We start from the raw sequence: 26,954 nt of genomic DNA, 5'->3' as shown, positions 1-26,954 counted from the left end.
ATTAATATAATATATATAAAAATACACATAGTGATACTTGTTAAAAAGTATGTTTCAAAACAGGTCCTCAGGCTTCCACAGTAATTTTTGTTTTGTACTATTTTTATGGTAAATAATCTTTTGATTATTATACTTTTGTAACTTTAAGAAGGAAAAACAATTTTGGTTTAATTAAGCCTTTTGTTTAAATCAGTGTAAAGGGAACCTCTGAAGTTTGCTGCCTAGAATCCTAAACTTTTAGTTCACAAATTAGATATGTTGCATATTTCAAGTGCATATGTCTAGTATAAATTTCTTTTTATTTATTCTGCTTAGGAGTCACTTGGCTTCATTAGATTTATACTATTTATCTGTTCTGGAAAGTTCTCTTCAAATATTGCCTCTGTCTTGCTTTCTTTCTCTTTTCTTCCTGGAATTCCAAATAGATATATATATAAGATTTTCTTATCTATCCTCGGTGTCTCTTAACCTCTCTTTCATAGTCTCCATTTCTTTGTCTTTCTGTGCTATATGCCTGGTATTGTCTTTCTCTGACTGACTTAGTTCACTTAGTATAATGCACTCTAGCTCTATCCACATTGTTGCAAATGGCAAGATTTCATTCTTTTTGGTGGCTGAGTATTATTCTACTGTATATATACACATCTTCTTTATCCATTTATCAGTTGATGGACACGTGGGCTCTTTCCATAATTTGGCTATTATTGATAAATGAAACTAAGAGCTGGTTCTTTGAAAGAATTAATAAAATTGATAGCCTCCTAGCCAGACTTATCAATAAGAAAAGAGAAAGGACCCAAATAAATAATATCATGAGTAAAAGAGGAGAGATTACAATCAACACCACAGAAATACAAATAATTATAAAAGAGTATTATGAAATTTTATATGCCAATACACCAGACAATCTGGAAGAAACGGACAAATGTTTTAAATTTTTACTATTTTCACGTCTCAAAAGTCTTTTTGGTTCTTTACCAAATTGCTTGCTCTTTCCTTATGTGTTCCAGCCTCTCTTTTGATTATTAAACTATATTAAGCATGCTTATTTAATAATTTTTGGTCTGATAATTCCAAAATCTAAAATCTCGGGGCACCTGGGTGGCTCAGTCGGTTGAGCGTCCGACTTTGGCTCAGGTCATGATCTCGCAGTCCGTGGGTTCGAGCCCTGCATCAGGCTCTGTGCTGACAGCTCGGAGCCTGGAGCCTGCTTCAGATTCTGTGTCTTCCTCTCTCTGACCCTCCCCCGTTCATGCTCTGTCTCTCGCTGTCTCAAAAATAAATAAACGTTAAAAAATAAAAATAAAAAAAAATCTACAATCTCTGCTCATCTGCTAAATGTTGTTCATTATGGGGGTCTTACTCATGGTGACTTGTTTCTTTGTATGTTTAATAATAATTTTAAACTCTAAACTGCTCTTTATGTGAAATTTTTGTTTTGAGAAAGAGAGTACCCTTCAAGACAAGAGTCAGATTGATTCATTCTAGATTATCAGTGCATGAGGTCAGGCGACACTTCAGGAGCATTAACATAGCACATCAACACACAAAGACCATTGCTTATTATAGATTATCCCTTAATTCAGTAGCCTTGGCTATATCCTCCTTGCTTCAGAGAAACAGCCATTTCTAAAGTTAGTCAAAACATCTTCAGATCTCACATTAAGATCATATTTAAATCTGACAGCACTATATACAATTATAATCTCTACTGCTACCTGAAAGTATCCAATATTGTTTTGACTAGTTGGTTACTAATAATGGACTATTGCTACTTTCTCCCCATATTACTATCCATGGTGGAGATATGATTACTATCATATCACTCTCAATCCAGTGACTCTATTTCCTTCACCGGTGGAGAAGAATTCTACTTCTGTAATTACAATTTCTGTAGTTCAAGAAGGGTCCATATCCTAAACAGATCATTTGGAAACTTCAGTACCACACTCCGATTTAATACTATTTGTTGGTGGGTCTTGTCTTAAAAGTGAAAAGGGACATAGTAGGCTAAATATGCAATAATTAGTTTAGTTTCTCTTGAAAGATCCAAGTCCTTAACAGATATAATATTGGTTCAAGTGACTGAACATTGCCCTTTCTAGAGATTTCAAACTGGTAAAACTAAAGGATAGGTGACATACTTTTGTAGTAATTATTACTTGGTGCTTTGATGCTGCTCAAAGAAATTGCTATCATAAAGGTAGAAGTCCACAGTAAAACAGATGATATAATGACTAGAGAGAATGCTGTAGCAGATCGTCTTATTAAATAGACTGTGCAGAAAAGAGTTAACACAGCAAACCTAAGTCTGCGATCTTTACAAGAGCCTGCTTGCCAGGTGGCACTTGGCTGGCATATGGGAACTCGGATTTCAGAATGTTCCCTCCAATATCAACTGATAAGCCTAAGTCACTGTGCCTAGACTTGTGCAAACAATGCGATTTATGGTGAATATTTGTTTTTCTTCTGGGAGTCTGGTATATTGAGAGTTGTTAGGCAGAGAGTGCCTATGTGACAAGCCTCCAATAAAAAACCTTGGGCACTGAGGGCTTAATGGACTTCCCTGGGCACACACGTGAAACTGCATTTTTGCTGCTGGAGGGAAAGTATGTTATGTGTGACCCTTCATAAGAAGGAGAGCATAGGAAGCCTTCACATAGATTCTTCTAGAAGCTGCCTACATGTTTTTCTCTGACTGATCCAGCTATATCCTTTGTGTTTACCCTTTGCATCATACAGTTCTATGGGTTTTGACAAGTGCAATATGTCACGTATTTACGATTACAGTAACATACAGAATAGTTTCGCTGAACTAAAATTCCCTTGTGACTCTCGTGTCCATCACTCCTTCCTATGCCACCCCCCGTAAACTCCTGGAAACCACTGATCTTTTAACTGTCTCTATAGTTTTCCCTTTTCCAGAATGTAATATGTTGGAATAACACAATATGTATGTAGCCTTTTCAGACTGGCTTCTTCCACTTAGCAGTATGCATTTAAGATTCCTTCATGTCTTTCCATAGATTGATAGCTCATTTCCTTTTAGAACTGAATAATATTTCATTATGTGAAGGTATCACCATTTGTTTATTCATTCTTTAATTGAAGGTCATCTTATTTGCGTCCAAGTTTCAGCAATTATGAATAAAGCTACTATAAGCATTTGTGTGCGGTTTTTGTGTAGACATGTTTTCAGCTCATTTGGGTAAATACCTAATTTGCAACTGTTGGATCTTATGGTAATACCGATTAAGTTTAGCTTTGTAAGAAATTGCCCAACTGTCTTCCAGAGTGACTCTACCATTTTGCATTCCACCAACCATGAATAAGAGTTCCTTTTGTTAGCCATTCTAATAGGTACATAGCATTCTCTCATTGTTTTCATTTGCAATTCCCTAATGCCGTATGATGTTGACCATCTTTTCATACCCTTCTTTGCCATCTGTATATCTTCCTGGGTGAGGTGAATATTCAGATCTTCTGTTCACTTTTTAAAAAATGTTTATTTATGAGAGAGAGTGTGTGCAAGGGAAGGGCAGAGAGAGATGGGGCAGAGAATCTGAAGCAGGGTCTGCGCTGACAGCAGAGAGCCCAATGCGGGGCTTGAACTCATAAACCATGAGATCATGACCTGAGGCGAAGTTAGATGCTCAGCCAACTGAGACACCCAGGTGCCCATGTTCACTTTTTAATTAGGGTTGTTTTCTTATTGTTTAGGTTTTTTTTGTTTGTTTGTTTGTTTTTTAATTTTTTTTGAACGTTTATTTATTTTTTTGGGGACAGAGAGAGACAGAGCATGAACGGGGAGGGGCAAAGAGAGAGGGAGACACAGAATCGGAAACAGGCTCCAGGCTCTGAGCCATCAGCCCAGAGCCCGACGCGGGGCTCGAACTCACGGACCGCGAGATCGTGACCTGGCTGAAGTCGGATGCTTAACCGACTGCGCCACCCAGGCGCCCCCTTATTGTTTAGTTTTAAGAATTCTTTGAATATTTTGGATATAAGTCCCTTATCAGATATGTGTTTTGCAAATATGTCCTTCCCGTCTGTGACTCATTTTTTCATTTTTAAAAACTAAAGTTCGTGTTTTTTTTAAAAAGTTTATTTATTTTGAGAGAGAGCATGCTCACCCATGCAAATAGGGGAGGGGTAGAGAGACAGATAGAATCCCAAGCAGGTTCTGTGCTGTCAGTGCAGAGTCGGACATGGGGCTCAAATTCATGAACCACGAGATCATGACCTGAGCCAAAACCAACAGTCAGACACTTAACCAACTGAGCCACCCAGGCGTCCCTAAACTAAAGTTCTTTTTGAGTGACCTCTTATAGATAAGAAAAACATGTGTAGGATCAGATTCAAAGATTCCATTATAGAATTACAAAATTTGACTTCAATTTTGTAAAGAAATACTTGGAATGGTCAGATTATAATATCCATGACAATAAGATCTGGCAAAGCCAGGATTTTTACCTCTTTGCATACATTTCAAATTTATTATTTGCTACAATCCTACATAAAACAACATATCACTGTAGGAATAAAAACCCCACATTATTGTATTTTTAATTTTATTTTGGGGGGGGGGGGGGGAGAGAGAGAGAGAGAGAGAGAGAGAGAGAGAGAGAGAGAGAATCCCAAGCAGGCTTCATGCTAGGCATGAAGCCTGATGTGGTCCTCAAACCCATGACCCTGGGATCATGACCTGAGCCAAAATCAAGAGTCAGATGCTCAATCAGGTGCCCCAAATTTGCCACATTATTAAAAACTGATTAAGATATTTTGTATTATATTAGAGGACATCACCAATTCATGCCTCCTCTGAAATAAAAATAATTCTGGAAAATCTGTAACCTTGAGCCCTGAATTAGAACTATACCTTAAGGGACCATTTGGGCATTTCCAAATGGATTTTATATAGTTGCTTCTGAGTTATGAATATGTACTAATAATATTATGTTTATTTTCTGGATGGGTTGAAACACTCTTTTGTCAAAAATCCATAGCACACATAGTGGTTAACAAACTTTTAGATGTCCTGTTACCTACCTAGAGCATTCCATCTTATCTATTCAAGTGTAGGGCAAAATATTTTCTTTTGGTAATTATTCATGATTATACAAGAAGTTTTGCCTATTATTCAGAAATTTCACTGCCTTTTGAACACAAAAACTTCTGGTAATATTTAAGAGACATTATCAGAATTGGAAAATTACATTAAAGACCTCAAACTGAGGTTCTTCAGAGAGTCCAAGAAGCAGGTGGTTCATATAAGTCACCTGCTGACCCCAAATCCAAGATCCTCAGAACAAGCGGAAAATTGCATGAAGTAGACAGCTTCCATGTAAGATCATGAGAATAAGAAAACACTGATTGTCAGTGCTTTGTATACTTTTCACGTTTTTTTATTCTTATTTTGTCATATTTATTCTTTTTATTACTTAATTATATACTTCTGATTTAGCCTATCATGATCTCCCTTAGTACTACCAATAACTTATTAAAGTTTAAGTTTTACTAGAGACAATCAGTTTGCTACAGTTAGGACAATCCTAACTCTATAACGCAGCCTTTTACTAGCAAATCAATTTAAAGAATTGCTGTGGGGTAAGTGACAATTTATGTGTATGAATTGTGCATGACTTTCCAATACTCTTGATGGACCTTGTCTTCTTATCAAGAGTCCATGAGATTAGAAGCTTTCCTGGGGAAATAAATAATATCTAGTGGAACAGATTCCTAAGTATAATGTATTCCATCTACAGTAATAAAAAAAATTTGTGGCTGACTTAGCATATCATACAGTCCATGCCCTATTATTCAGTACAATAAGCCAGGTAAAATTCCCTGGATAAATGATAGAATTGCCTTCAATTTTCTTTTGACTAGAGGGGGATTTGCCCCATTGTTAATAGTGCGTATTGTACTTAGATTCATACCATAGACCAATTTATCTAAGAAAAGATAACTTGATTATGTAAGGTAGACTTAAGGCATTATTGGGACTAGTTTTCTTTCAGGCCCAAGAAATACTGGACCATGATTCTAGACTGCCTTCCATTGCCTTCTTATAACACCTTCAGCTAGTTTTGTTTGTCTCACAGCTGTTTGAGTTCTGCTTTTCAGAGTCTTAAATGCTTCTATGTAGCTGCTGTATGAACAAATAATTAAACAAATGATTCAGAGGCAAAACCAGGATGAAACTATCCTGACATTCAGATGTCCGCTCATCTCAAAGAAAATCAACAATAGTGAAGGTCTGGACAGTTCCTGATAATCTCTCCTGGGGCTTTGGTTGAGTGAGGATCAAACGGTGGAATTAGGAATAAAAACATTCTCACATTATTAAGAAAAGTCTGTTGCTATAATAGAACATTATCAAAAGAATACCAATTGTGAAAGACAGAACAAAATGTATTTGGACAGTACCATATTCTATTGCCAGATGAAAAACAAAGACCTAAGGTCACCTGCTGTATTATGCGGAGTGAATACCAGACTTAAAAATATATATTGTTCCTTATTTATAATAAAAGGCACATCTTCATAATGTTGGAGGAAAATACTACATATAATAATATGAGGCTAATATTACTGAGCAGAAAATTATGTTGTTGATGACCTATTCAAATAATTATGTCTACATAATTATGTAGTATCTCAGTTATAACCTAAATTTTGAAATTTCTTCTCATAGGTAAAGACCTAGTACCTCTGTTGCAAAAGCGCAGATTACCAAAAATAAATAGGTTATCAAAGCAGGTAGAAATATTTAATCAATGAAAGGTTAAAATAGTGAAATTAACAAATAAAGGGATGGTAGAAAATATCATTTGAACCGTGTAAAGAATTAAGTAACTTTTCACTTACCTAAAACAGAACTCAATTCTTCAATCAATGTATCTAGTTTGACCTTCCCTTTATCTGTAAGTCAAGACAAAATTTAGACACTGAAAAATCCAAACTCAAAAAAAAATAAAGCATAAAACACTTAGATTATGAACTAGAGTAGAGCCTAGATGAAAGCCATTCACTATATCTTGTCCTTTTTTAAATTTATAATTCTTGGATTTTGAATGATAGCTCCATTATCTGCAAGGGACACTAAGATTGTTTGAATCATACAGTTTATCTTAGGTAAAATGTTCTCTTCAGTCTTTTGGATTCGTTCTGTTTCGAACTCCATGTTTCTTTAGGAATGGCTGATAACACATGACTGGTATACATTTAAAACCGTTGTTTGTCGGGTGTGGAGTTTGGTGAGCTCTTTATAGATTTTAGATACTAGCCCTTTGTCCGATATGTCATTTGCAAATATCTTTTCCCATTCCGTTGGTTGCCTTTTAGTTTTGTTGGTTGTTTCCTTTGCTGTGAAGAAGCTTTTTATCTTCATAAGGTCCCAGTAATTCACTTTTGCTTTTAATTCCCTTGCCTTTGGGGATGTGTCGAGTAAGAGATTGCTACGGCTGAGGTCAGAGAGGTCTTTTCCTGCTTTCTCCTCTAAGGTTCTGATGGTTTCCTGTCTCACATTTAGGTCCTTTATCCATTTTGAGTTTATTTTTGTAAATGGTGTGAGAAAGTGGTCTAGTTTCAACCTTCTGCATGTTGCTGTCCAGTTCTCCCAGCACCATTTGTTAAAGAGGCTGTCTTTTTTCCATTGGATGTTCTTTCCTGCTTTGTCAAAGATGAGTTGGCCATACGTTTGTGGGTCTAGTTCTGGGGTTTCTATTCTATTCCATTGGTCTATGTGTCTGTTTTTGTGCCAATACCATGCTGTCTTGATAATTACAGCTTTGTAGTAGAGGCTAAAGTCTGGGATTGTGATGCCTCCTGCTTTGGTCTTCTTCTTCAAAATTCCTTTGGCTATTCGGGGCCTTTTGTGGTTCCATATGAATTTTAGGATTGCTTGTTCTAATTTCGAGAAGAATGCTGGTGCAATTTTGATTGGGATTGCATTGAATGTGTAGATAGCTTTGGGTAGTATTGACATTTTGACAATATTTATTTTTCCAATCCATGAGCAGGGAATGTCTTTCCATTTCTTTAAATCTTCTTCTATTTCCTTCATAAGTTTTCTATAGTTTTCAGCATACAGATCCTTTACATCTTTGGTTAGATTTATTCCTAGGTATTTTATGCTTCTTGGTGCAATTGTGAATGGGATCATTTTCTTTATTTGTCTTTCTGTTGCTTCATTGTTAGTGTATAAGAATGCAACTGATTTCTGGACATTGATTTTGTATCCTGCAACTTTACTGAATTCATGTATCAGTTCTAGCAGACTTTTGGGGTATATATACAATGGAATACTATGTGGCAATGAGAAAAAATGAAATATGGCCTTTTGTAGCAACGTGGATGGAACTGGAGAGTGTAATGCTAAGTGAAATAAGCCATACAGAGAAAGACAGATACCATATGGTTTCACTCTTATGTGGATCCTGAGAAACTTAACAGGAACCCATGGGGGAGGGGAAGGAAAAAAAAAAAAAAAGAGGTTAGAGTGGGAGAGAGCCAAAGCATAAGAGACTGTTAAAAACTGAGAACAAACTGAGGGTTGATGGGGGGTGGGAGGGAGGGGAGGGTGGGTGATGGGTATTGAGGAGGGCACCTTTTGGGATGAGCACTGGGTGTTGTATGGAAACCAATTTGTCAATAAATTTCATATATATAAAAAAAAATAAATAAAAAAAAATAAAACCGTTGTTTGTGGTATTATGTTGCTTTCTATCATTGGAGAAAGACAAAAAATTTCAGGAAAAGGATCAATGAAGAGCAGAGTGTGTGGTGAAACTAAAGCTTTTAAATTTTGCTTGAGGGAAAAATGTCATGTAGGGAGTGGAAAGATGATTTGAAAGAGATTGGTTGGAACCAACAGTTTAGACATTGACATCAGATTGCCTGGATTTGGGAATAGAGTAGTGGGGGAAAAAAAGATAAAAATCTTGGCTCCACAAAATTTACATTAATTTGTTTTGTTTATGGCTGTATTCCTAAGGCTAAAATAGAGACTGCTAGGTGTTAGGTGTTCAATAGACATTATTACATGAATGAATAAATTAATTTATCATAAAAATGCTTAGCACTGGGTCTGGAATATTGCAAGACTCAATGCATATAAGGTAAGAGGGGTTCACTGAAAGTATTTTTTTTAATTAAAAGATTTCTTAATGTTTATTATTTATTTATTTTTGAGAGAGAGAGAGAGAGAGAGAGAGCAAGCAGGCCAGGGGCAGAGAGAGAGATTATCCCAAGCAGACTCCACGCTAACAGTGCAAGGCCTGACACAGGGCTTGAACTCAGGAACTGTGAGATCATGACCTGAGCCAGACGCTTAACTGACTGAGCCACCCAGGTACCCCCATTGAAAGGTTTTAATCGGAGGAATGACAAAGTCAGCTTTTCACTCTGGTTAAGTCATTCAGGCTAGTGTGTACGGAATGAATTTAAGGCAGTGTGACCAGTGGCTGTTACACCAATCGGGAGCCTCCTGTAGCAGTAAGTGAAGGATGATGAAGATTCATCAGTAGGGTAGCAAAGTCAGAGAATATGTCTTTGGGATATATTTAGGAGGGAAAATGAGGGAACATAAGTCAAAGATAGTTTGTGGCTTATTTCATGGGCAATTGTGGGTAGATGACAGCAGCAGAGAAATAAGAAAATAACTAGGAATGAATTTAACAGGGAAAATAGTTTACTTTTCATATGTTGAATTTGGATTTCCACTGGGAAATCTATGTCTCAATACGGATTTGTTCATATAGGAGATCTCTTAATTGATCTCCGTTTAATCAACCTGATGGCCTGACTATATTCATCATTCATACTGATGCTGATGGTATGCTAAACTTTTATATCTAGTAAGCTACACTTTTAGTAAGCCAGCACATTTGTGTTCTTATGGGTTGAGTTGTTGAACTTGTTTCCAGGCTTCTTTTTATAAAGAGTTGTACTTATTATTAAATTGATAACTTAATCATTATATAAACTGAGGAACTATAAATGGAAAAGGGAGTTATTACCATAAAAACAAATTTGAATGTTTTAGAGAGTTTATGTAAAGGCAAATTGCTAAAAAAATAGTTGTGTTGAATTTGGTGTGGATAAAGAACTATAAAAAAAATTGGGGAAAGAATTAAGATCTAGATGGATTCTGATGGAAAATTCTGCTCAACGTTTAAAAAAGCACTTTGCTCCACTTAAGAGAAACTGAAAATGGGGGTGCCTGGATGGCTTAGCTAGTTAAGCATACAATTCTTGGTTTCAGCTCAGATTATGATTTCACAGTTCATGAGGTTGAACCCCACAACAGGCTCTGTGCTGACAGTGTGGAGCCTGCTTGGGGTTCTCTCTCTCTCTCTCTCTCTCTCTCTCTCCCTCCCTCCCTCCCTCTTCTTCTCCCTCTCTCTCTGTCCCTCCCCAGCTCATGCACACACATGCATGCTCTCTCTCAAAATAAATTTTAAAAAAACTTAAGAAAAGAGAGAAACAGAAAATGGGAGTATAGATGACAAATGGGTATATTTGTGCAAAAAAATCTCCAAAGAGCATGGCTACATTAAATTAAAATGGCATTGGCTCAATTTTTTCATGGAAACAAAACATTTAAGGTATGTTTGTATATATATATATACATATGTGTATATATATATGGATATATGTATATGTATACATGTATATATATATAAATTTAAGGTATATATATGTATATATATGTATATATGTATATGTATACATGTGTGTGTGTATATATATGTGTATATATATATAAATTTTATTATTCCTTACTTTAACTAAATTTTTATATTATCAGATCTTGCCCCTGCCATGGTACATAAAAAGACCTCACTGTCCTAAACTGAAATGGATGAAATAAGTATAGGTTTGAGATAAAAGGCTTGAAATCTTAAATACATATGGTTAAGTGGAATCATACAGGAACAGTGTGGAAAGAGCCTGAAAATAGAACTGTTATATTACTATCATTTAAGCCAGTGATTTTCAAAAATTTTTACTGTAAACCATACTGAGAACTCTGAGCACGTGCGCACACACACATGTGATCAAGAAGACTCATGAAACAGTATCTAGCTTTACTATTTTATTCTATTTTATTAAAAAAAAACTCAACCCACTGGTTTGAAGTGAGAAAGAAAAGCCTATAAGAAAATGAGCCTTGTGAACAAGACAAGGGTACACATTCTCACCACCTCTACTCAACACAATACTGGAAGTCTATTCTAGAGCAATCAGTCTAGGGGAAGAAAAAGCATCCAAATAGGAAAGGAAGAAGCATAATTGTCTTTGTTTGCAGATTATATCGTCTTATATATAGAAAGTCCTGAAGACTCCACCAAAAAACTGGTAGAACTAATCAATGAATTTAGTAAAGTTGCAGGATACAAAATCAGCATAATGAAATCAGTTGCATTTCTATACACTAACAATGAAATATCTGAAAAAGATATAAAGAAAACAATACCACTCACAATAGCATAAAAAAAACAAGATATTTGGGAATAAATGTATGTATGTATGTATGTATGTATGTATCTATCTATCTATCTATCTATCTATCTATCTATCTATCTATTTATCTACAAATAGGCTTCACAACCAGTGCGGAGCCCAATGTGGGGCCTGAACTCACATCCCGGAGATCAAGACCTGAACTGAGATTGAGAGTTCGACACTTAACTGACTGAGTCACCCAGGCACCCCTTTGGAATAAATTTAAATAAGGAGGTGGAAGATCTATATAATGAAAACTACAAAACCTTGATGAAAGAAATCGAAGAAGACACAAGCAAATGGAAATATATCTCATATTCATGGGTCAGAAAAATTAATATTGTTAAAATGTCTATACTACCAAAAGTCATTTATAGATTCAATCCAATTCCTATAAAAATTTCAATGGTATTTTTTTCATAGACATACAAAAAAATCCTTAATTTATATGGAACCACAAAGGACCCTGAACAGCCAAAGCAATACTGAGAAAGAAGAACTAGGCTGGAGGCATTACCCTTCTTGATTTCAAACTATTATTACAAGGCTCATCAAGCAGTATGGTACAGCATAAAAACAGATACATGGGCCAAGAGAACAGAATTGAGAGCCTGGAAATAAAACTTCACATATACAGTCAACTGTCAACAAGGCAGCCAAGAATACTCAATAGGGAAAGGATAGTCTCTGATACGATGGTATTGGGAAAACTGGATAACCACACGCAAAAGAATGAAACTGTGCCGTAATCTTATACCACTCACAAAAATGAACTTGAAATGGATTAAAGACTTAAATGTAGGGCCTGAAAACTGTAAAACTTCCAGAAGAAAACATAGGGAAGAAAGCTCCTTGACATGAGTCTTGGCAATTATTTTTTTAGATAGGACACAAAAAGCACAAGCAAAAAAGAAAGAGAGAAAGAGAGAAAGAGAGAAAGAGAGAAAGAAAGAAAGAAAGAAAGAAAGAAAGAAAGAAAGAAAAAGAAAAAGAAAAAGAAAAAGAAAAAGAAAAAGAAGAAAAAATTACTAAGTGGGACTACATCACACCAAAAGGCTTCGGCCCAGAAAAAGAAACAATCAATCAAATGAATAGGCAACTTACAGAATGAGAGAAAATATTTTCAAACTGCATTTCTGGTAAGGGGTTAATATTCAAACTATATAAGGAACTTGTACATTCAGTAGCAAAACCCCCAAAAATCCAGGGAAAAAATGGGCAAAGAAACTGAATGGCCATCTTTTTTTTTTTTTTTTAATATATGAAATTTATTGTCAAATTGGTTTCCATACAACACCCAGTGCTCATCCCAAAAGGTGCCCTCCTCAATACCCATCACCCACCCTCCACTCCCTCCCACCCCCCATCAACCCTCAGTTTGTTCTCAGTTTTTAACAGTCTCTTATGCTTTGGCTCTCTCCCACTCTAACCTCTTTTTTTTTTTTTTCCTTCCCCTCCCCCATGGGTTTCTGTTAAGTTTCTCAGGATCCACATAAGAGTGAAACCATATGGTATCTGTCTTTCTCTGTATGGCTTATTTCACTTAGCATCACACTCTCCAGTTCCATCCATGTTGCTACAAAAGGTGAATGGCCATCTTTTTAAAGAACACACACAAATGGCCAATAGGTCCATGAAAAGGTGCTCAAAATGACTAATCATCAGGGAAATGCAAATCAAAACCATAATGAGATATCACCTCACACTTGTTAGAATGGCTATCATCAAAAAGATAAGAGATAACAAATGTTGATGGAGATGTGGAGAAAGGGAAACCCTTGTTCACCGTTGGTGGGAATATAAATTGGTGCAACCACTGTGGAAAACAGTATAGAGGTTCCTCAAGTAATGAAAAATAGAGTTACCATATAATCCAGCAATCCCACAGCATATGATTCAAAATCCCACTTTGAAAGAGGATTTCAAAAAGATATCTGCACTCCATGTTCTTTGAAACATTAATCACAATAACCAAGATATGTCTCTGTCAACAGATGATTAGAGAAAGATGTGGTATATTATATAGAATAGAAAATTATTCTGCCATGAGAAAAAATGAAATCTTGCCATTTGTGACATGGATAAACTTTGAAGGCATTGTGCTAAGTGAAATAAGTTGGACAGAGAAAGACCAATACTATATGATATCACTTGTATGTGGAATCTAAAAAAACTGAACTCACAGAAACAGTAAAATTGTGGTTATGAGGGGCTGAGGGAGGAGGTGGGGAAATGGGGAGATGTTAGGTTAAAAGTACAAACTCCCATTTCTAATGTGAGTAAATTCTGAGACTACAATACAAAATGGTGATTATAGTTAATAACACTGTCTTACATACTTGAAAGTTCCTAAGACAGTAGATCGTAAATGTTTTCACCATAAAAAAGGTAATTATATGATGCAACAGGGGTGTTAGTTATGGCATAAACATTTTGCAATATACAAGTATATAAAATCAACAGGTTTACACCTTAAACTTACACAACGTTATATGTTGACTGCATCTCAATAAAGATGAAAACAATAAATATCTCTTAAAAAGTACAGGGGGGATGTCAGTGCTCACCATCATCTGGCAATCTTTCTATCAGATCCATGAATTCTCCTTCTGTGATGCTGATTCCCATGTTTTCTAAAAGAGTGTCCAGCTTATTGACATCAACACTGCCTCCTAAGCAAGGAGCAGGAAAGGAATATAGTAAAACAATCTTTCTAAAACTGGGACGGTGCATTCACTCTACTGTGTTATTATTCCTCTTTATCAAGCATATGTTTTATTATAATAAGGAACATTTCACATATTTCTTAGCATTATTGCTAAGATTTTCAAGGCAAACACCAAAAATCCAGTTTTGTTCAGTTAATAGGACAATAAACTTCCTTTCACTTTTATGTTAGGATTCTGAAAAGCCAGAGCTAGAGGTGACTGACATAATATTCATAAAACAAGAGGTATTTTTGTTGCCTGCGCTTTCAAATTATTTGCCTTTACTTTTGATTGAAATCTTTATCTGACAGCATTCATTCTTCACCTTTTGCTTCGTACTTTATTTTGTTTCTTTGGGGCTAAGGTAGGAAAATCCCAGACAGTTTAACACTTTCTGTCAAGTATTAGTGCAGGAAACTACTTGGTTTACCTGATAAAATGCAGATCTACTAAAGAAACATAAATAAAGACACAATTATATAGGAAAGGATGATTCCTATTTTAACAATACAACTAAAGGTTTCAGATTCCGTCTTTTCACAGTGCTTCTTACTCACGTTTGAGAGACTTTATGCCCTTCATCAACCTTTTCTTATACAATTTTCCATCAGCTATAAAAAATGGGTATTTTGAAAACAGAGTCAGAAAGAAAGAGTTTAGAAATCTTTGAGTAAGGAACATTTCAAATTACAAACAGATAAATAGATATACCAAAATGTTTGCTCTCAGGGGTAAAGGAGTAAATTGGAAATCATAATCATTGAGATACTCTTTTTTGTTGTTGTTCTGTATTGAGAATGTAGGGACAATAACATCCTCAAATACTGTTTGTGGGAGTTCAAATTATAAATATTCTGGAAGGCAAGTGAGAAGACAAAATATCTTCCATTCTGTAAGTCTACTTAAAGGAATTTCATCTCAAAAGATTTCAGAATGCTTACAAAGATTTATCCACAAGGCTGTCAAATAAAAAAAGGACATCTATTCAAAGATGGAAAACTGTAAAATATACATCTCATTTTTCACAGTAGCTATCACTTTGAGTTGGGAATAGAGAGGTTTTATTTTCACTTATCTACACTATCAAGATTTCTATGATAAATACACGTTACCATTGTGAAGACATAACAGTTATAAATAAATTAATAACACATAAATATTATCTATCAATCTAGTATCTACTGTGCACTAGAAGGAAATGTATGAAAATATTAATAATGATTATCTTTGGGTTAGAGGATTAAAAGCATTTTTTATGAAATTTTTTGGTGTAGTTAAGAACTATGGCCTTTTCTCAATGTACCATATTACCCACTTATTGATAAACTATATATTCGAAGCTGCAGAAACACACAACTACATTATTAGTTGGTGCTGGGAAAACTGGACACCTTCCTCTCTCTCTTTTTTCTTTTTATTTAAATGCTTTTTTTTTTTTTTTTTTTTTTTTTTTTTACAAATCCAGCTGATCAGTAACCTGAGGGCTGAGTAATGAATTTTTCCTTTGATAGCAACTTATAACTGAAAAGGCTTAGACAGATGATTTTTATTTTTTTTATTTTTTTATTTGTTAATTTATTTTATTTTATTTTTTATTTTTAGACAGATGATTTTTAAATCAAAATCCAAGTGGTGAGATTTTTCTGTGTATTTGCATTAGCTTTTTAACAGTTTTCAAGCATTTTTAGTTTATTTTGTAATTTTTCATATAGTTCTACAAAACTAGTCTTTCTAAAACACCAAAATAGCACCCATAAGACTCACCATCAAGTGGCAGTGTCTTCAGCAAGTTCAAATGTTCATTAGGTGTGAGCTTAATCCCCAAGTTTTCGAAAACACTTTGAAGTCTATTGGCATCAACTTTGTCTCCTTTGAAAGAAAAACGGATTGTTGACACATGGAAATTTTAGGACATTAGAATGATCCAAAATAATGAAAAGGCTGACTTATAAGAATACCATCCTCACTTTCATATTCTCATATATTCTAATAGTGTTTAAGAATAATGAGGCAAGGGGCGCCTGGGTGGCGCAGTCGGTTAAGCGTCCGACTTCAGCCAGGTCACGATCTCGCGGTCCGGGAGTTCGAGCCCCGCGTCAGGCTCTGGGCTGATGGCTCAGAGCCTGGAGCCTGTTTCCGATTCTGTGTCTCCCTCTCTCTCTGCCCCTCCCCCGTTCATGCTCTGTCTCTCTCTGTCCCAAATAAATAAATAAACGTTGAAAAAAAAAATTAAAAAAAAAAAAAGAATAATGAGGCAAAACTTATTCCTTGTTTCTTCATAAAGACAAGAGTGGCCTCCGAAGACTAATGGCAAGACACCATAGAAGAAAATCAGGTTATATAATTGGCTAGTAATTTAGGATATTTAATCTGTTTTTCTCTTTTTAATGTTGAATCATGTGATTATTATTTAAAGCAGAATATTTTCTAAACTTATTCATCTTCCTATATTCTGTGCCTACCTATATTTGGCTACTCAAGCCAGTAGTCATTAACTCAAAAGCTTATAGGAGCCTAGACAAAGAAGGAATGAGTGAAACTAGCACATGCCTTGTCCCAAGAGAAAATACATCAGTTATTGTGGTGAGGAAATGTAGGGCCAGTGTTGCCTTATCTTACAAAACTTGACTGCAGACTGGATTCAATTCATGGGTGGCCTGTTTGTTAAACCTCTGATTTAAACACTGGTTAGGATCAATATAATACTGGCAGAAACTACAAAAAAATATCATTATTACTTAAATATCACCATTTTCTTTTGTAGCCAAATGCTAGATAATTCAAAGTCAAAGGGAAAAGTAACGTTGAATGGAAATACTTCATGAAAATATGTAAAATATCAACATTAATAAATTTATGATATAATATTGGGAAAACACTATGCAAAATATAACATAGGGTTAGAATTTAATTAAAAATGTTTAAGTAATGTCTTACTCACCCGAAAAAGATTTCACTTCATTCATCAGCTTTTCCAGATCAACCTTGCCTTTAACTGTAAGGCAAGGAATAAATTGGATAGAAACATGACAATGAGACCAAGAAAATGTGTTGCATAGAGCAGAAAAACTTAGCAGTATTTATTTGCTTTAGAAAATTTAACCTTTTGCAGGTACACACTTTTAGTTACAAAATAAGTCATGGGGTTGTAATACACAGTATGATGACTATACTTAATACTGAAATATTAATATTTGAAAGTTGTTAAGAGAGTAGATCTTAATTTTTTTAACGTTTTTTTCCTTTGAGAGAGAGAGAGACAAAGAGAGAGCATGCAGGGGAGAAGGGCAGAGAGAGAGAGAGAGAGAGAGAGAGAGAGAGAATCCCAAGCAGGCTCCAAGCTCAGTATGGAGCCTGATGCAGGGCTCAATCCCAATATCCTGGGATTGTGACCTGAGCTGAAATCCAGAGTCGGATGCTCAATCGCCTGAGCCACCCAGGCACCCTGAGAGATCTTAAAAGTTCTCATCAAAACAAAAAATATTTGTAACTATATAGTATGATGGATGTTAACTAGACTTAGTATGGTAATCATTTTGCAATATATACAAATATTGAATCATTATGCCTGAATGTAATGTTATATGTCAGTTATACTTCAATATAAAAAATATAAAAACTGGTTACACATACACACACACACGCATGTGCACATCACACACAAGCGCACACACACTAAAACTTAACCTTTGCTACACCCTTCATAAGAAGGTAGACATCTTCGTCTGTACCTGGATGGCTCAGTTGGTTGAGCAGCTGACTTTGGCACAGGTCATGATCTCACGGTTCATGAGTTCGAGTCCTGCATCAGGCTCTGTGCTGACAGCTCAGAGCCTGGAGCCTGCTTCGGATTCTGTGGTTCCCTCTCTCTCTGTCCCTCCCTGCCTCATGCTCTGTCTCTCCATCTCTCTCTCAAAAATAAATAAACATTAAAAAAAAAGAAGGTAGAAGAAGAAAGATGTCAGCTTGAATGATAATAAGCACAATTATTTCCTGAAACAAGTAATACTCCAATATTTCCAATATATTATGCTCAGGGAAGAAAAGTGGCTAATTCCCATCATTTAGTTTCTGAAAAGTGCTTTTTTCCCCACAGTAAAATAATACTCCATGTTGATGAGAAAATCTAGCTATAACCTAGTGTTATAGGAAACACGGTGTAACATGTAGTTATTCATGAATTCAACAAACTTGTTTTTGAGTGCCTACAAAATACTCAAAGAATAACCAGAAAAGTGTATCAATTACCAATAATGTTGCTAATTCTGTGGTGAGAATTTTTGGACCTTATTCTTTGTCTCTTAAAGTATTCTTAGCCACTAATAACTTCTGCGTCAATACCAACTACAGGTCAGGGCAAAATGGAAAATGTGTGCTGGTTTACCTGGGTCATTACAAGTAATCAAGTCTGTCATGAAAAAGAGATGGGATCCTTGGAGAGGATTACAATTTTTGGCCTGGCTTTGTACATGGGTCACTGTGGTTTTCTGTTCATCCTTTCCTTTGCCCATCTGGCTTATTACTGGGAAAATTCTGACCCAAGATGAAAGGGCTCTCTGCCATAGGCCGTCTAATTGGGAGGGAATTCTGTTCCATTAAAATATTCCAAGTTCCTCTCAGCAGAGGAGGAATCTACTAGTAAGATTTAAAACATCTGGGTGACAAGGGAATTTTTTTAAACTGAAGTTGATCATTTTTCTTTATTTATAATGTTATTCTTACTCTCTTGTATTTACTTTAATAAAAATTTTGGAAGGGCTTCTGTGAACATGGAGACTGGAACATGGCTCATATCCCTTTAACTACCACCTCAAAGCTGTCTGCCTTTGAAATTCAAATGCTGCTGGTCTCTCTAGGCTGCCAGGGCTATGTCAAACCTTCAGCTCTGGTTGTGTCCTGGAAGAAGAATGGGCATGGGATTCTTTCCCCTCTCAACTAGGGAAGCACCAGAGAGGTGTCAGAGTGCACGAAGAGAACTAGAAAGTAATAGATCTGGGGAAAAGCTTGGCATTTAGAATCCTGAAGACCCTGGTGAAGACCAGTAGAGGCCAGCATGAGGGCATTCCAATTCCTCTGACTCCTAAAAGAGCACGAAGGAAGAAGATAGGTGGGCAGAAACATATATGCTCCTGAGGTGGTAGAAATACAGAGATGTCAAAACAGATGCTTCCTTCTTTTCTAGAAGCTTGAAAGTAATCTTTTATGGAATATGTAATATTAAGTGTTAAATAAAGAATCTTGAAATAGAAAGGAAATTATTTAAGATAGTTTTTTTTTTATTATTGAGAGAGAGAGAAACACACACACACACACACACACACAGCAAGCAGAGAAGGGGCAGAGGGAGAGGGAGAGAATCTTAAGAAGGCTCTGTGCTCAGTGCAGAGCCCAATGCAGGGCTCAATCTCACAACTGTGAGATCATGACCTGAGGAGAAATCAAAAGTTGGATGCTTAACTGAATGAGCCACCCAGACACCCCTAAGAGAAATTTTATGAGTTGTTTGTTTGTGGGAGTTAAAACTATATGGTTGGGGAAGTAAAAGACATTCCCAAGGTCTCATGGTGAGGAGTGGGGGAAATGGTAGGAGGAATAAGAGTCTTCCAAAAGTTTGCCCGTATTGTGATTGTGTGGGGGGTGAGAGGGAAGGGATAAAAGTGAAATGAAATATTTGATCGGAAAGGCTATCTTGATGGAGAATAAAGTAGTATTTTATTGCCAGTAATAGTTATTATATGTAAGTATGACAGTGAATGGGAGGAAAAGAAATGTAAGGCTTGATGAAATTTGACCCTCCTCTGAAACTTCAGAATTAATTAGGAAGAAAACAAACATAATGAATGACAACTTGAACAAACCAGTGATAATAAGCATAAGAAAAAAGAAAAAAAAACAACAGAAAATAAATAATAAACATAAGATTAAATAAATAAAATTAAATATATCCAGTATTACACCAAATCGGAGCAAACTGAAATTTCTCATTAAAAAAGGAACGATAGGGGCGCCTAGGTGGCTCAGTCGGTTGAGCGTCCGACTTCGGCTCAGGTCATGATTTCGCGGTCTGTGAGTTGGAGCCCCTCGTGGGGCTCTGTGCAGACTGCTCAGAGCCTGGAGCCTGTTTCAGATTCTGTGTCTCCCTCTCTCTCTGCCCCTCCCCCGTTCATGCTCCGTCTCTCTCTCTCTCTCTCTGTCAAAAATAAATAAACATTACAAAAAAATTAAAAAAAAAAAAAAGGAATGATAGGGGCACCTGGGTGGCTTGGTTAAGGGTCTGACTTCGGCTCAGGTCATGATCTTGGCAGTTCGTGAGTTCGAGTCCCACATCAGGCTCTGTGCTGACAGCTCAGAGCCTGAAGCCAGCTTCGGATTCTGTGTCTCCCTTTCTCTCAGCCCCTCCCATACTTGTGCTCTGTCTCTCTCTCTCTCTCTCTCAAGAATGAATAAACTTAAAAAAAAATTTTTTTAAATAAAAAAAATAAAAAAGGAACGATTGTCAGATGGGTTCCTTAAAAACCCAGCTATATGGGGGCGCCTGGGTGGCGCAGTCGGTTAAGCGTCCGACTTCAGCCAGGTCACGATCTCGCGGTCCGGGAGTTCGAGCCCCGCGTCAGGCTCTGGGCTGATGGCTCAGAGCCTGGAGCCTGTTTCCGATTCTGTGTCTCCCTCTCTCTGTGCCCCTCCCCCATTCACGCTCTGTCTCTCTCTGTCCCAAAAATAAAATAAAAATGTTGAAGAAAAAAAAAAAATTTAAAAAACCCAGCTATATGATGATTTCACAAAATATATTTCAACCAAATGATAAGAAGATTGAAAACAGAGGAATGGGCAAAGATATATGAGGCATATATACAAGCAAAAAGAAACCAGTACCATCAGTTATTAATATCAAAGTATAACTTAGAGTCAAATCATTAAACAGATATAAAGGGGACATCAAAAGGTATAGTTTATGAATAATATTATAGCAGTCATAAACCTATAAACAAAGATTAATATTTTATCAACATTTATTTAGAATTTGAATATGGATTATGGTCTGATTCAATTTTCTTTTTTTCTGGTTAAGTATTTAATCGTATTTGTTTTCGTTTTTAAAATTTATTAATTTTTTAAAAATTTACATCCAAGTTAGTCAATGTATAGTGCAATAATAATTTCAGGAGTAGATTCCAGGGATTCATCCCCTACATATAACACCTAGTGCTCATCCCAACAAGTGTCTGCCTTAATGTCCCTGGCCCAATTAGCCCATCCCCCCACCCACAACTCCTCCACCAACTCTCAGTTTGTTCTCTGTATTTAAGAGTCTCTTATGGTTTGTCCCCCTCCTTGTTTTTATATTATTTTTGCTTCCCTTCTCTTGTGTTCATCTGTTTTCTATCTTAAATTCCACATATGAGAGAAGTCATATGATATTTGTCTTTCCTAATTTCACTTAGCATAATACACTCTAGTTCCATCCACGTTATTGCAAATGGCAATGGCAAGATTTCATTCTTTTTTGATCACTGAGTAACACTCCATTACACACACACACACACACACACACACACACACACACACACACACGTACTACATCTTCTTTTTTCATTTATGTGTCGATGGATGTTTGGGCTCTTTCCATACTTTGACTATTGTTGATAGCTCTGCTATAAACACTGGGGTGTATGTGCCCCTTCGAAAAGCATTCCTGTATCCTTTGGATAAATACCTAGTAGTGTAATTGCTCAGCTGTAGGGTAGTTCCATTTTTCTTTTTTTTGAGGAAACTCCATACTGTTTTCCAGAATGCCTGCACTGGTTGGCACTCCCACCAGCAGTGCAAAAGGATTCCTCTTTTTCCACATCCTCACCAACATCTGTCATTGCCTGAGTTGTTAATTTTAGCCATTCTGACAGGTGTGAGGTAGTATCTCATAGTGGTTTTGATTTGTATTTCCCTGATTATGAGTGACGCTGAGTATCTTTTTAAGCCTGTTAGCCATCTGGATGTCTTCTTTGGAAAATGTCTAGTCATGTCTTTTGTCTATTTTTTCACTGGATTATTTATTTTTTGGGTGTTGAGTTTGATAAGTTCTTTGTAGATTTTGGATACTAACTCTTTATCTGATATCTTTGCAAATATCTTCTCCCATTCCGTCAGTTGCCTTTTAGTTGTGCTGTTTTCCTTGCCGTGCTTAATGAGGTCCCAATAGTTCATTTTTGCTTTTGTTTCCCTTGCCTCTGGAGACATATCAAGTAAGAAGTTGCTGTAGCTGAGGTCAAAGAGGTTTTTTTCCCGCTTTCTCCTCTAGGATTTTGATGGCTTCCTGTCTTTCGTCCATTTTGAGTTTATTTTTGTGTGCGGTGTAAGAAAGTGGTCCAGGTTTCCTAACACCATTTGCTAAAAACATTGTCTTTATTCCATTGGATATTCTTTCCTGCCTTGTCAAAGATCAGTTGGCCATACGTTTGTGGGTCCATTTCTGGGTTCTCTATTCTGTTCCATTGATCTATGTGTCTGTTTTTGTGCCAATACCATACTGTCTTGATGATTACATGTTTGTAATACAGCTTGAAGTCTGGAATTGTGATGCCTCCAGCTTTGGTTTTCTTTTTCAGGATTGCTTTGGCTATTTGGGGTCTTATCTGGTTCCATACAAATTTTAGGACTGTTTGTTCTAGCTCTGCGAAGCATGCTGGTGTTATTTTGATAGGGATTGCACTGAATATGTACATTGCTTTGGGTAGTATCAACATTTTAACAATATTTTTTCTTCCAATCCAGGAGCATGGATATTTTTCCTTTTGTGTGTGTGTTTTCTTCAATTTCTTTCATAAGCTTCCTATAGTTTTCAGCGTATAGATTTTTCACATCCTTGGTTAGGTTTATTCTTCCGTATTTTATGGTTTTTGGTGCAACTGTAAGTGGGATCGATTTCTTGATTTCTCTTTCTGCTGCTTCATTATTGTGTAGTGAAATGCAAGTGATTTCTGTGCATTGATGTTATATCCTGCGACTTTGCTGAATTCATGGGTCAGTTCTAGCAGTTTTTGGGGGAAATCTTTTGGGTTTTCCACATAGAGTATCATGTCATCTTTGAAGAGTGAAAGTTTTACTTCCTCCTTGCTGATTTGGATGCTTTTATTTCTTCATGTTTTCTGCTTGCTGAGGCTATGACTTCCAATACTATGTTGAATAACAGTGGTGAGAGTGGACACCCCTGTCGTGTTGCTGACCTTAGGGGGAAAGCTCTCAGTTTTTCTCCATTGAGGATGATATTGGCAGTGGATCTCTCATATATGGCTTTTATGATCTTGAGGTATGATCCTTCTATCCCTACTTCCTTTAGGGTTTTTTATCAAGAAAGGATGCTGTATTTTGTCAAATGCTTTCTTTGCATCTATTGAGAGGATCATGTGGTCCTTATCCTTTCATTTATTAATGTGATGTATCACATTGATTTGTGGATATTGAATCAGTCCTGTATCCCAGGTATAAATCCCACTTGATTGTGATGAATAACTCTTTTAATGTATTGTTGGATCTGGTTGGCTAGTATCTTGTTGAGAATTTTTGCATCCATGTTCATCAGGGAAATTGGTCTGTAGTTCTTTTTTTAGTGGGGGCTTTGCCTGGTTTTGAAATCAAGGTAATGCCGGCCTCGTAGAATGAGTTTGGAAGTTTCCCTTCCATTCTTTTTTTTTTTTTTTTTTTTTTTTGGACAGCTTCAAAGGAATAGGTGTTAACTCTTCTTTAAATGTTTGGTAGAATTCCCCTGGAAAGCCATCCAGCCCTGGACTCCTGTTTTTTGGGAGATTTTTGATTACTGATTCAATTTCTTTACCAGTTATGGGTCTGTTCAAATTTCCTTTTCTTCCTGCTTCAGTTTTGGTAGTTTATTTGTTTCTAGGAATTTGTCCATTTCTTCCAGATTGCCCAAATTGTTGGCATGTAGTTGCTCATGATATTCTTACTATTGCTTGTAGTTCTGCAGTGTTGGTTGTGGTCTCTTCTCTTTCATTCATGATTTAATTTATTTGGGTCCTTTCCTTTTTCTTTTTGATCAGTCTGGCTAGAGTTTTATCCATTTTGTTAATTCTTTTAAAGAACCACCTCCTGGTTTCATTGATCTGTTCTACTGTTTTTTTCTATTTCAATATCATTGATTTCTGCTCTAATCTTTATTATCTCCCTTTTTCTGCTGGTTTAGGTTTTTTTTTTTTTCATATTTTTGTTTTTGTTTTTGTTTGTTTTTGCTGTTCTTTTCCCAGCTCTTCTAGGTGTAACGTTAGGTTGTGCATTTGAGACCTTCCTTCCTTCTTTAGGAAGGCCTGGATTGCCATATATTTCCCTCCAGTGACTGCCTTTGCTCCATCCCAGAGGTTTTAGCCTGTCGTGTTTTCATTTTCATCGGCTTCCATGTACTTTTTAATTTCCTCTTTAAATTCCTGGTTAACCCATTCATTCTTTACTAGGATGTTCTTTAACTCCAAGTATTCATGGTCTTTCCAAATTTTTTCGTTTAGTTGATTCTGAGTTTCATAGCATTGTGGTGTGCAATCATGCAAGGTATGACTTTGATCTTTCTGTACTCATTGAGGGCTGATTTGTGTCCCAGCATGTGATCTACTCTGGAGAATGATCCATGTGCACTCGAAAAGAATGTGTATTCTGCTGCTTTAGGATGAAGAGTTCTGAATATATCTGTTAAGTCCATTCAGTCCAGTGTGTCATTCAAAGCCATTGGTTCCTTGTTGATTTTCTGCTGATGTGATATGTCCATTGTTGTGAGTGGGGTGTTGAAGTCTCTTACTATTATGGTATTATTATCAATGAATTTATGTTTGTGATTGATTTACATATTTGGGTGGAAACGTTGGTGACACAAATATTTACAACTGTTAGATCTTCTTGGTGGACAGACTCCTTAATTACGATATAATGACCTTCTTCATCTCTTGTTACAGCGTTTACTTTAAAATCTAGTTTGTCTGATATAAGTATGTCTACTCCAACTTTCTTTTGATGACCATTAGCATGATAGATGGTTCTCCATTCCCTTACTTTCAATCTGTCAGTGTGTTTAGGTCTAAAATGAGTCTCTTATAAACAGCATAGAGAAGGATCTTTTTTCTTATCCATTCTGATACCCTATGTCTTTTGATTGGAGTGTTTAGTCCATTGATATTTAGAGTGAGTACTGAAAGATATGAATTTAGAGCCATCGTGTTACCTGTAGAGTTGGTGTTTCTGGTGATAATCTCTGGTCCTTTCCATTCTTTGTTGCTTTTGGTCTTTTTTTGTTTTATCTTTTCTCCAAAGAGCCCCCTTAAAATTTCTTGCAGGGCTGGTTTAGTGGTCACAAACTCCTTTAGTTATGTTTGTCTGGGAAACCCTTTCTCTCTCCTTCTATTTTGAATGACAGCCTTGCTGGATAAATAATTCTTTGCTGTGTATTTTTCCTATTCAGCATGTTGAATATATCCTGCCACTCCTTTCTTGCCTGCCAATTTTCTGTGGATAAGTCTGCTGTGAATCTGATCTGTCTTCCCTAATAGATCTACGACTTTTTTCCCCCTTGCTGCTTTCACAATTCTTTCCTTGTCTGTGTATTTTGTGAATTTTACTATGACATGCTTTGTTGATGGTCCATTTTTGTTGAATCTAATGGGAGTTTTCTGTGCTTCTTGGATCTTGATGTCTGTGTCCTTCCCCAGATTAGGAAAGTTTTCTGCTATAATTTGCTCACATAAACCTTCTGCCCCTTTCCCCTCTTTTCATCTTCTGGGACTCCTATGATTCAGATGTTATTCCTTTTTAATAAGTCACTGAGTTCTCTAAGTCTTGTATCATGCTCTTTTGCCTATATTTCTCTCTTTTTTTTCTGCTTCATTATTCTCCATAATTTTGTCTTCTATATCGCTATTTGCTTCTCCGCTTCATCCATTTTTGCCGCTGTGGCATCCATTTGAGATTGCATCTCAGTTATAGCATTTTTAATTATGTCCTGACTAGACTTTACTTCTTTTATCTCTGCAGAAAGGGATTCTCTACTTTTTCAACACCAGCTAGTGTTTTTATTATCATGGTTCTAAATTCTGCATCAGACATCTTGCTTATATCTGTGTTGATTAAGCCCTTGGCTGTCATTTTTCTTGTTCTTTCTTTTGGGGTGAATTCCTTCACTTTGTCATTTTAGAGGAAGAAAAATTAATTAAATAAAAAATAAAAATTAAAAACTGGAAGACAAAATATCAAATGAAGGAAGCTAGATCCTATATGTGTTTTGGTCTGCTTCTTAAAAGAAGCTTGATAGAATAGAGGCAAGAAAGGGGAAGGAAAGGGGGAAAAAAAGGTAAGAAAATTTATATAATAGAATAAAATTAAAGAAAATGAAATGGAAGAAAGTAGTTTTAAAAATAAAGAATAAGGTATAAAAAATAAGAATAAAATTTTCTCTTTCTGTATCCAAGAAAGAGGAAAAACAGAAAACAATTTAAGCAAAAACAGAAGGAAAGGAAATGAAGAAATAAATGAACCATCAGGTGGAATGAAACCTGAATGAAGTTATATCCAGTTTCCCCTAGAACTAGAACTATGAAGTCTTCTTTAGTCCGTACACTAAACAGGTGGAGTGACTTGTGCTGGTCTTCTAGGAGATGTGCCTGGAAGCGCAGTTGGGTGGGGCTTGGTGTAACAGTCTGTTCTCCACTAGGTGGCGCTGCTTAGCTTGCTGGGGTGGATCAGTGT

At 36.2% G+C, this 26,954-nt stretch overlaps 1 protein-coding gene across 1 annotated transcript in view; it reads right to left on the bottom strand.

Moving 5' to 3' along the window:
* LOC115508163 overlaps nt 1–26,954 on the bottom strand; it is a 142,039-nt gene that overhangs the window by 11,945 nt on the left and 103,140 nt on the right. Inside the window, exons 51-55 of the mRNA XM_036064353.1 lie at nt 17,161–17,214; nt 15,984–16,088; nt 14,777–14,830; nt 14,079–14,183; nt 6,871–6,924 (exon numbers count right to left, since the gene is read on the bottom strand). Coding sequence (XP_035920246.1) covers nt 6,871–6,924; nt 14,079–14,183; nt 14,777–14,830; nt 15,984–16,088; nt 17,161–17,214 — 372 coding nt within the window. The remainder of the gene's footprint in view (nt 1–6,870; nt 6,925–14,078; nt 14,184–14,776; nt 14,831–15,983; nt 16,089–17,160; nt 17,215–26,954) is intronic.

The sequence above is a fragment of the Lynx canadensis genome, chromosome E1 (assembly GCF_007474595.2).
Source record: "Lynx canadensis isolate LIC74 chromosome E1, mLynCan4.pri.v2, whole genome shotgun sequence".
Taxonomy (NCBI): domain Eukaryota; kingdom Metazoa; phylum Chordata; class Mammalia; order Carnivora; family Felidae; genus Lynx; species Lynx canadensis.
This window is presented reverse-complemented; position numbering and strand designations above follow the sequence as displayed.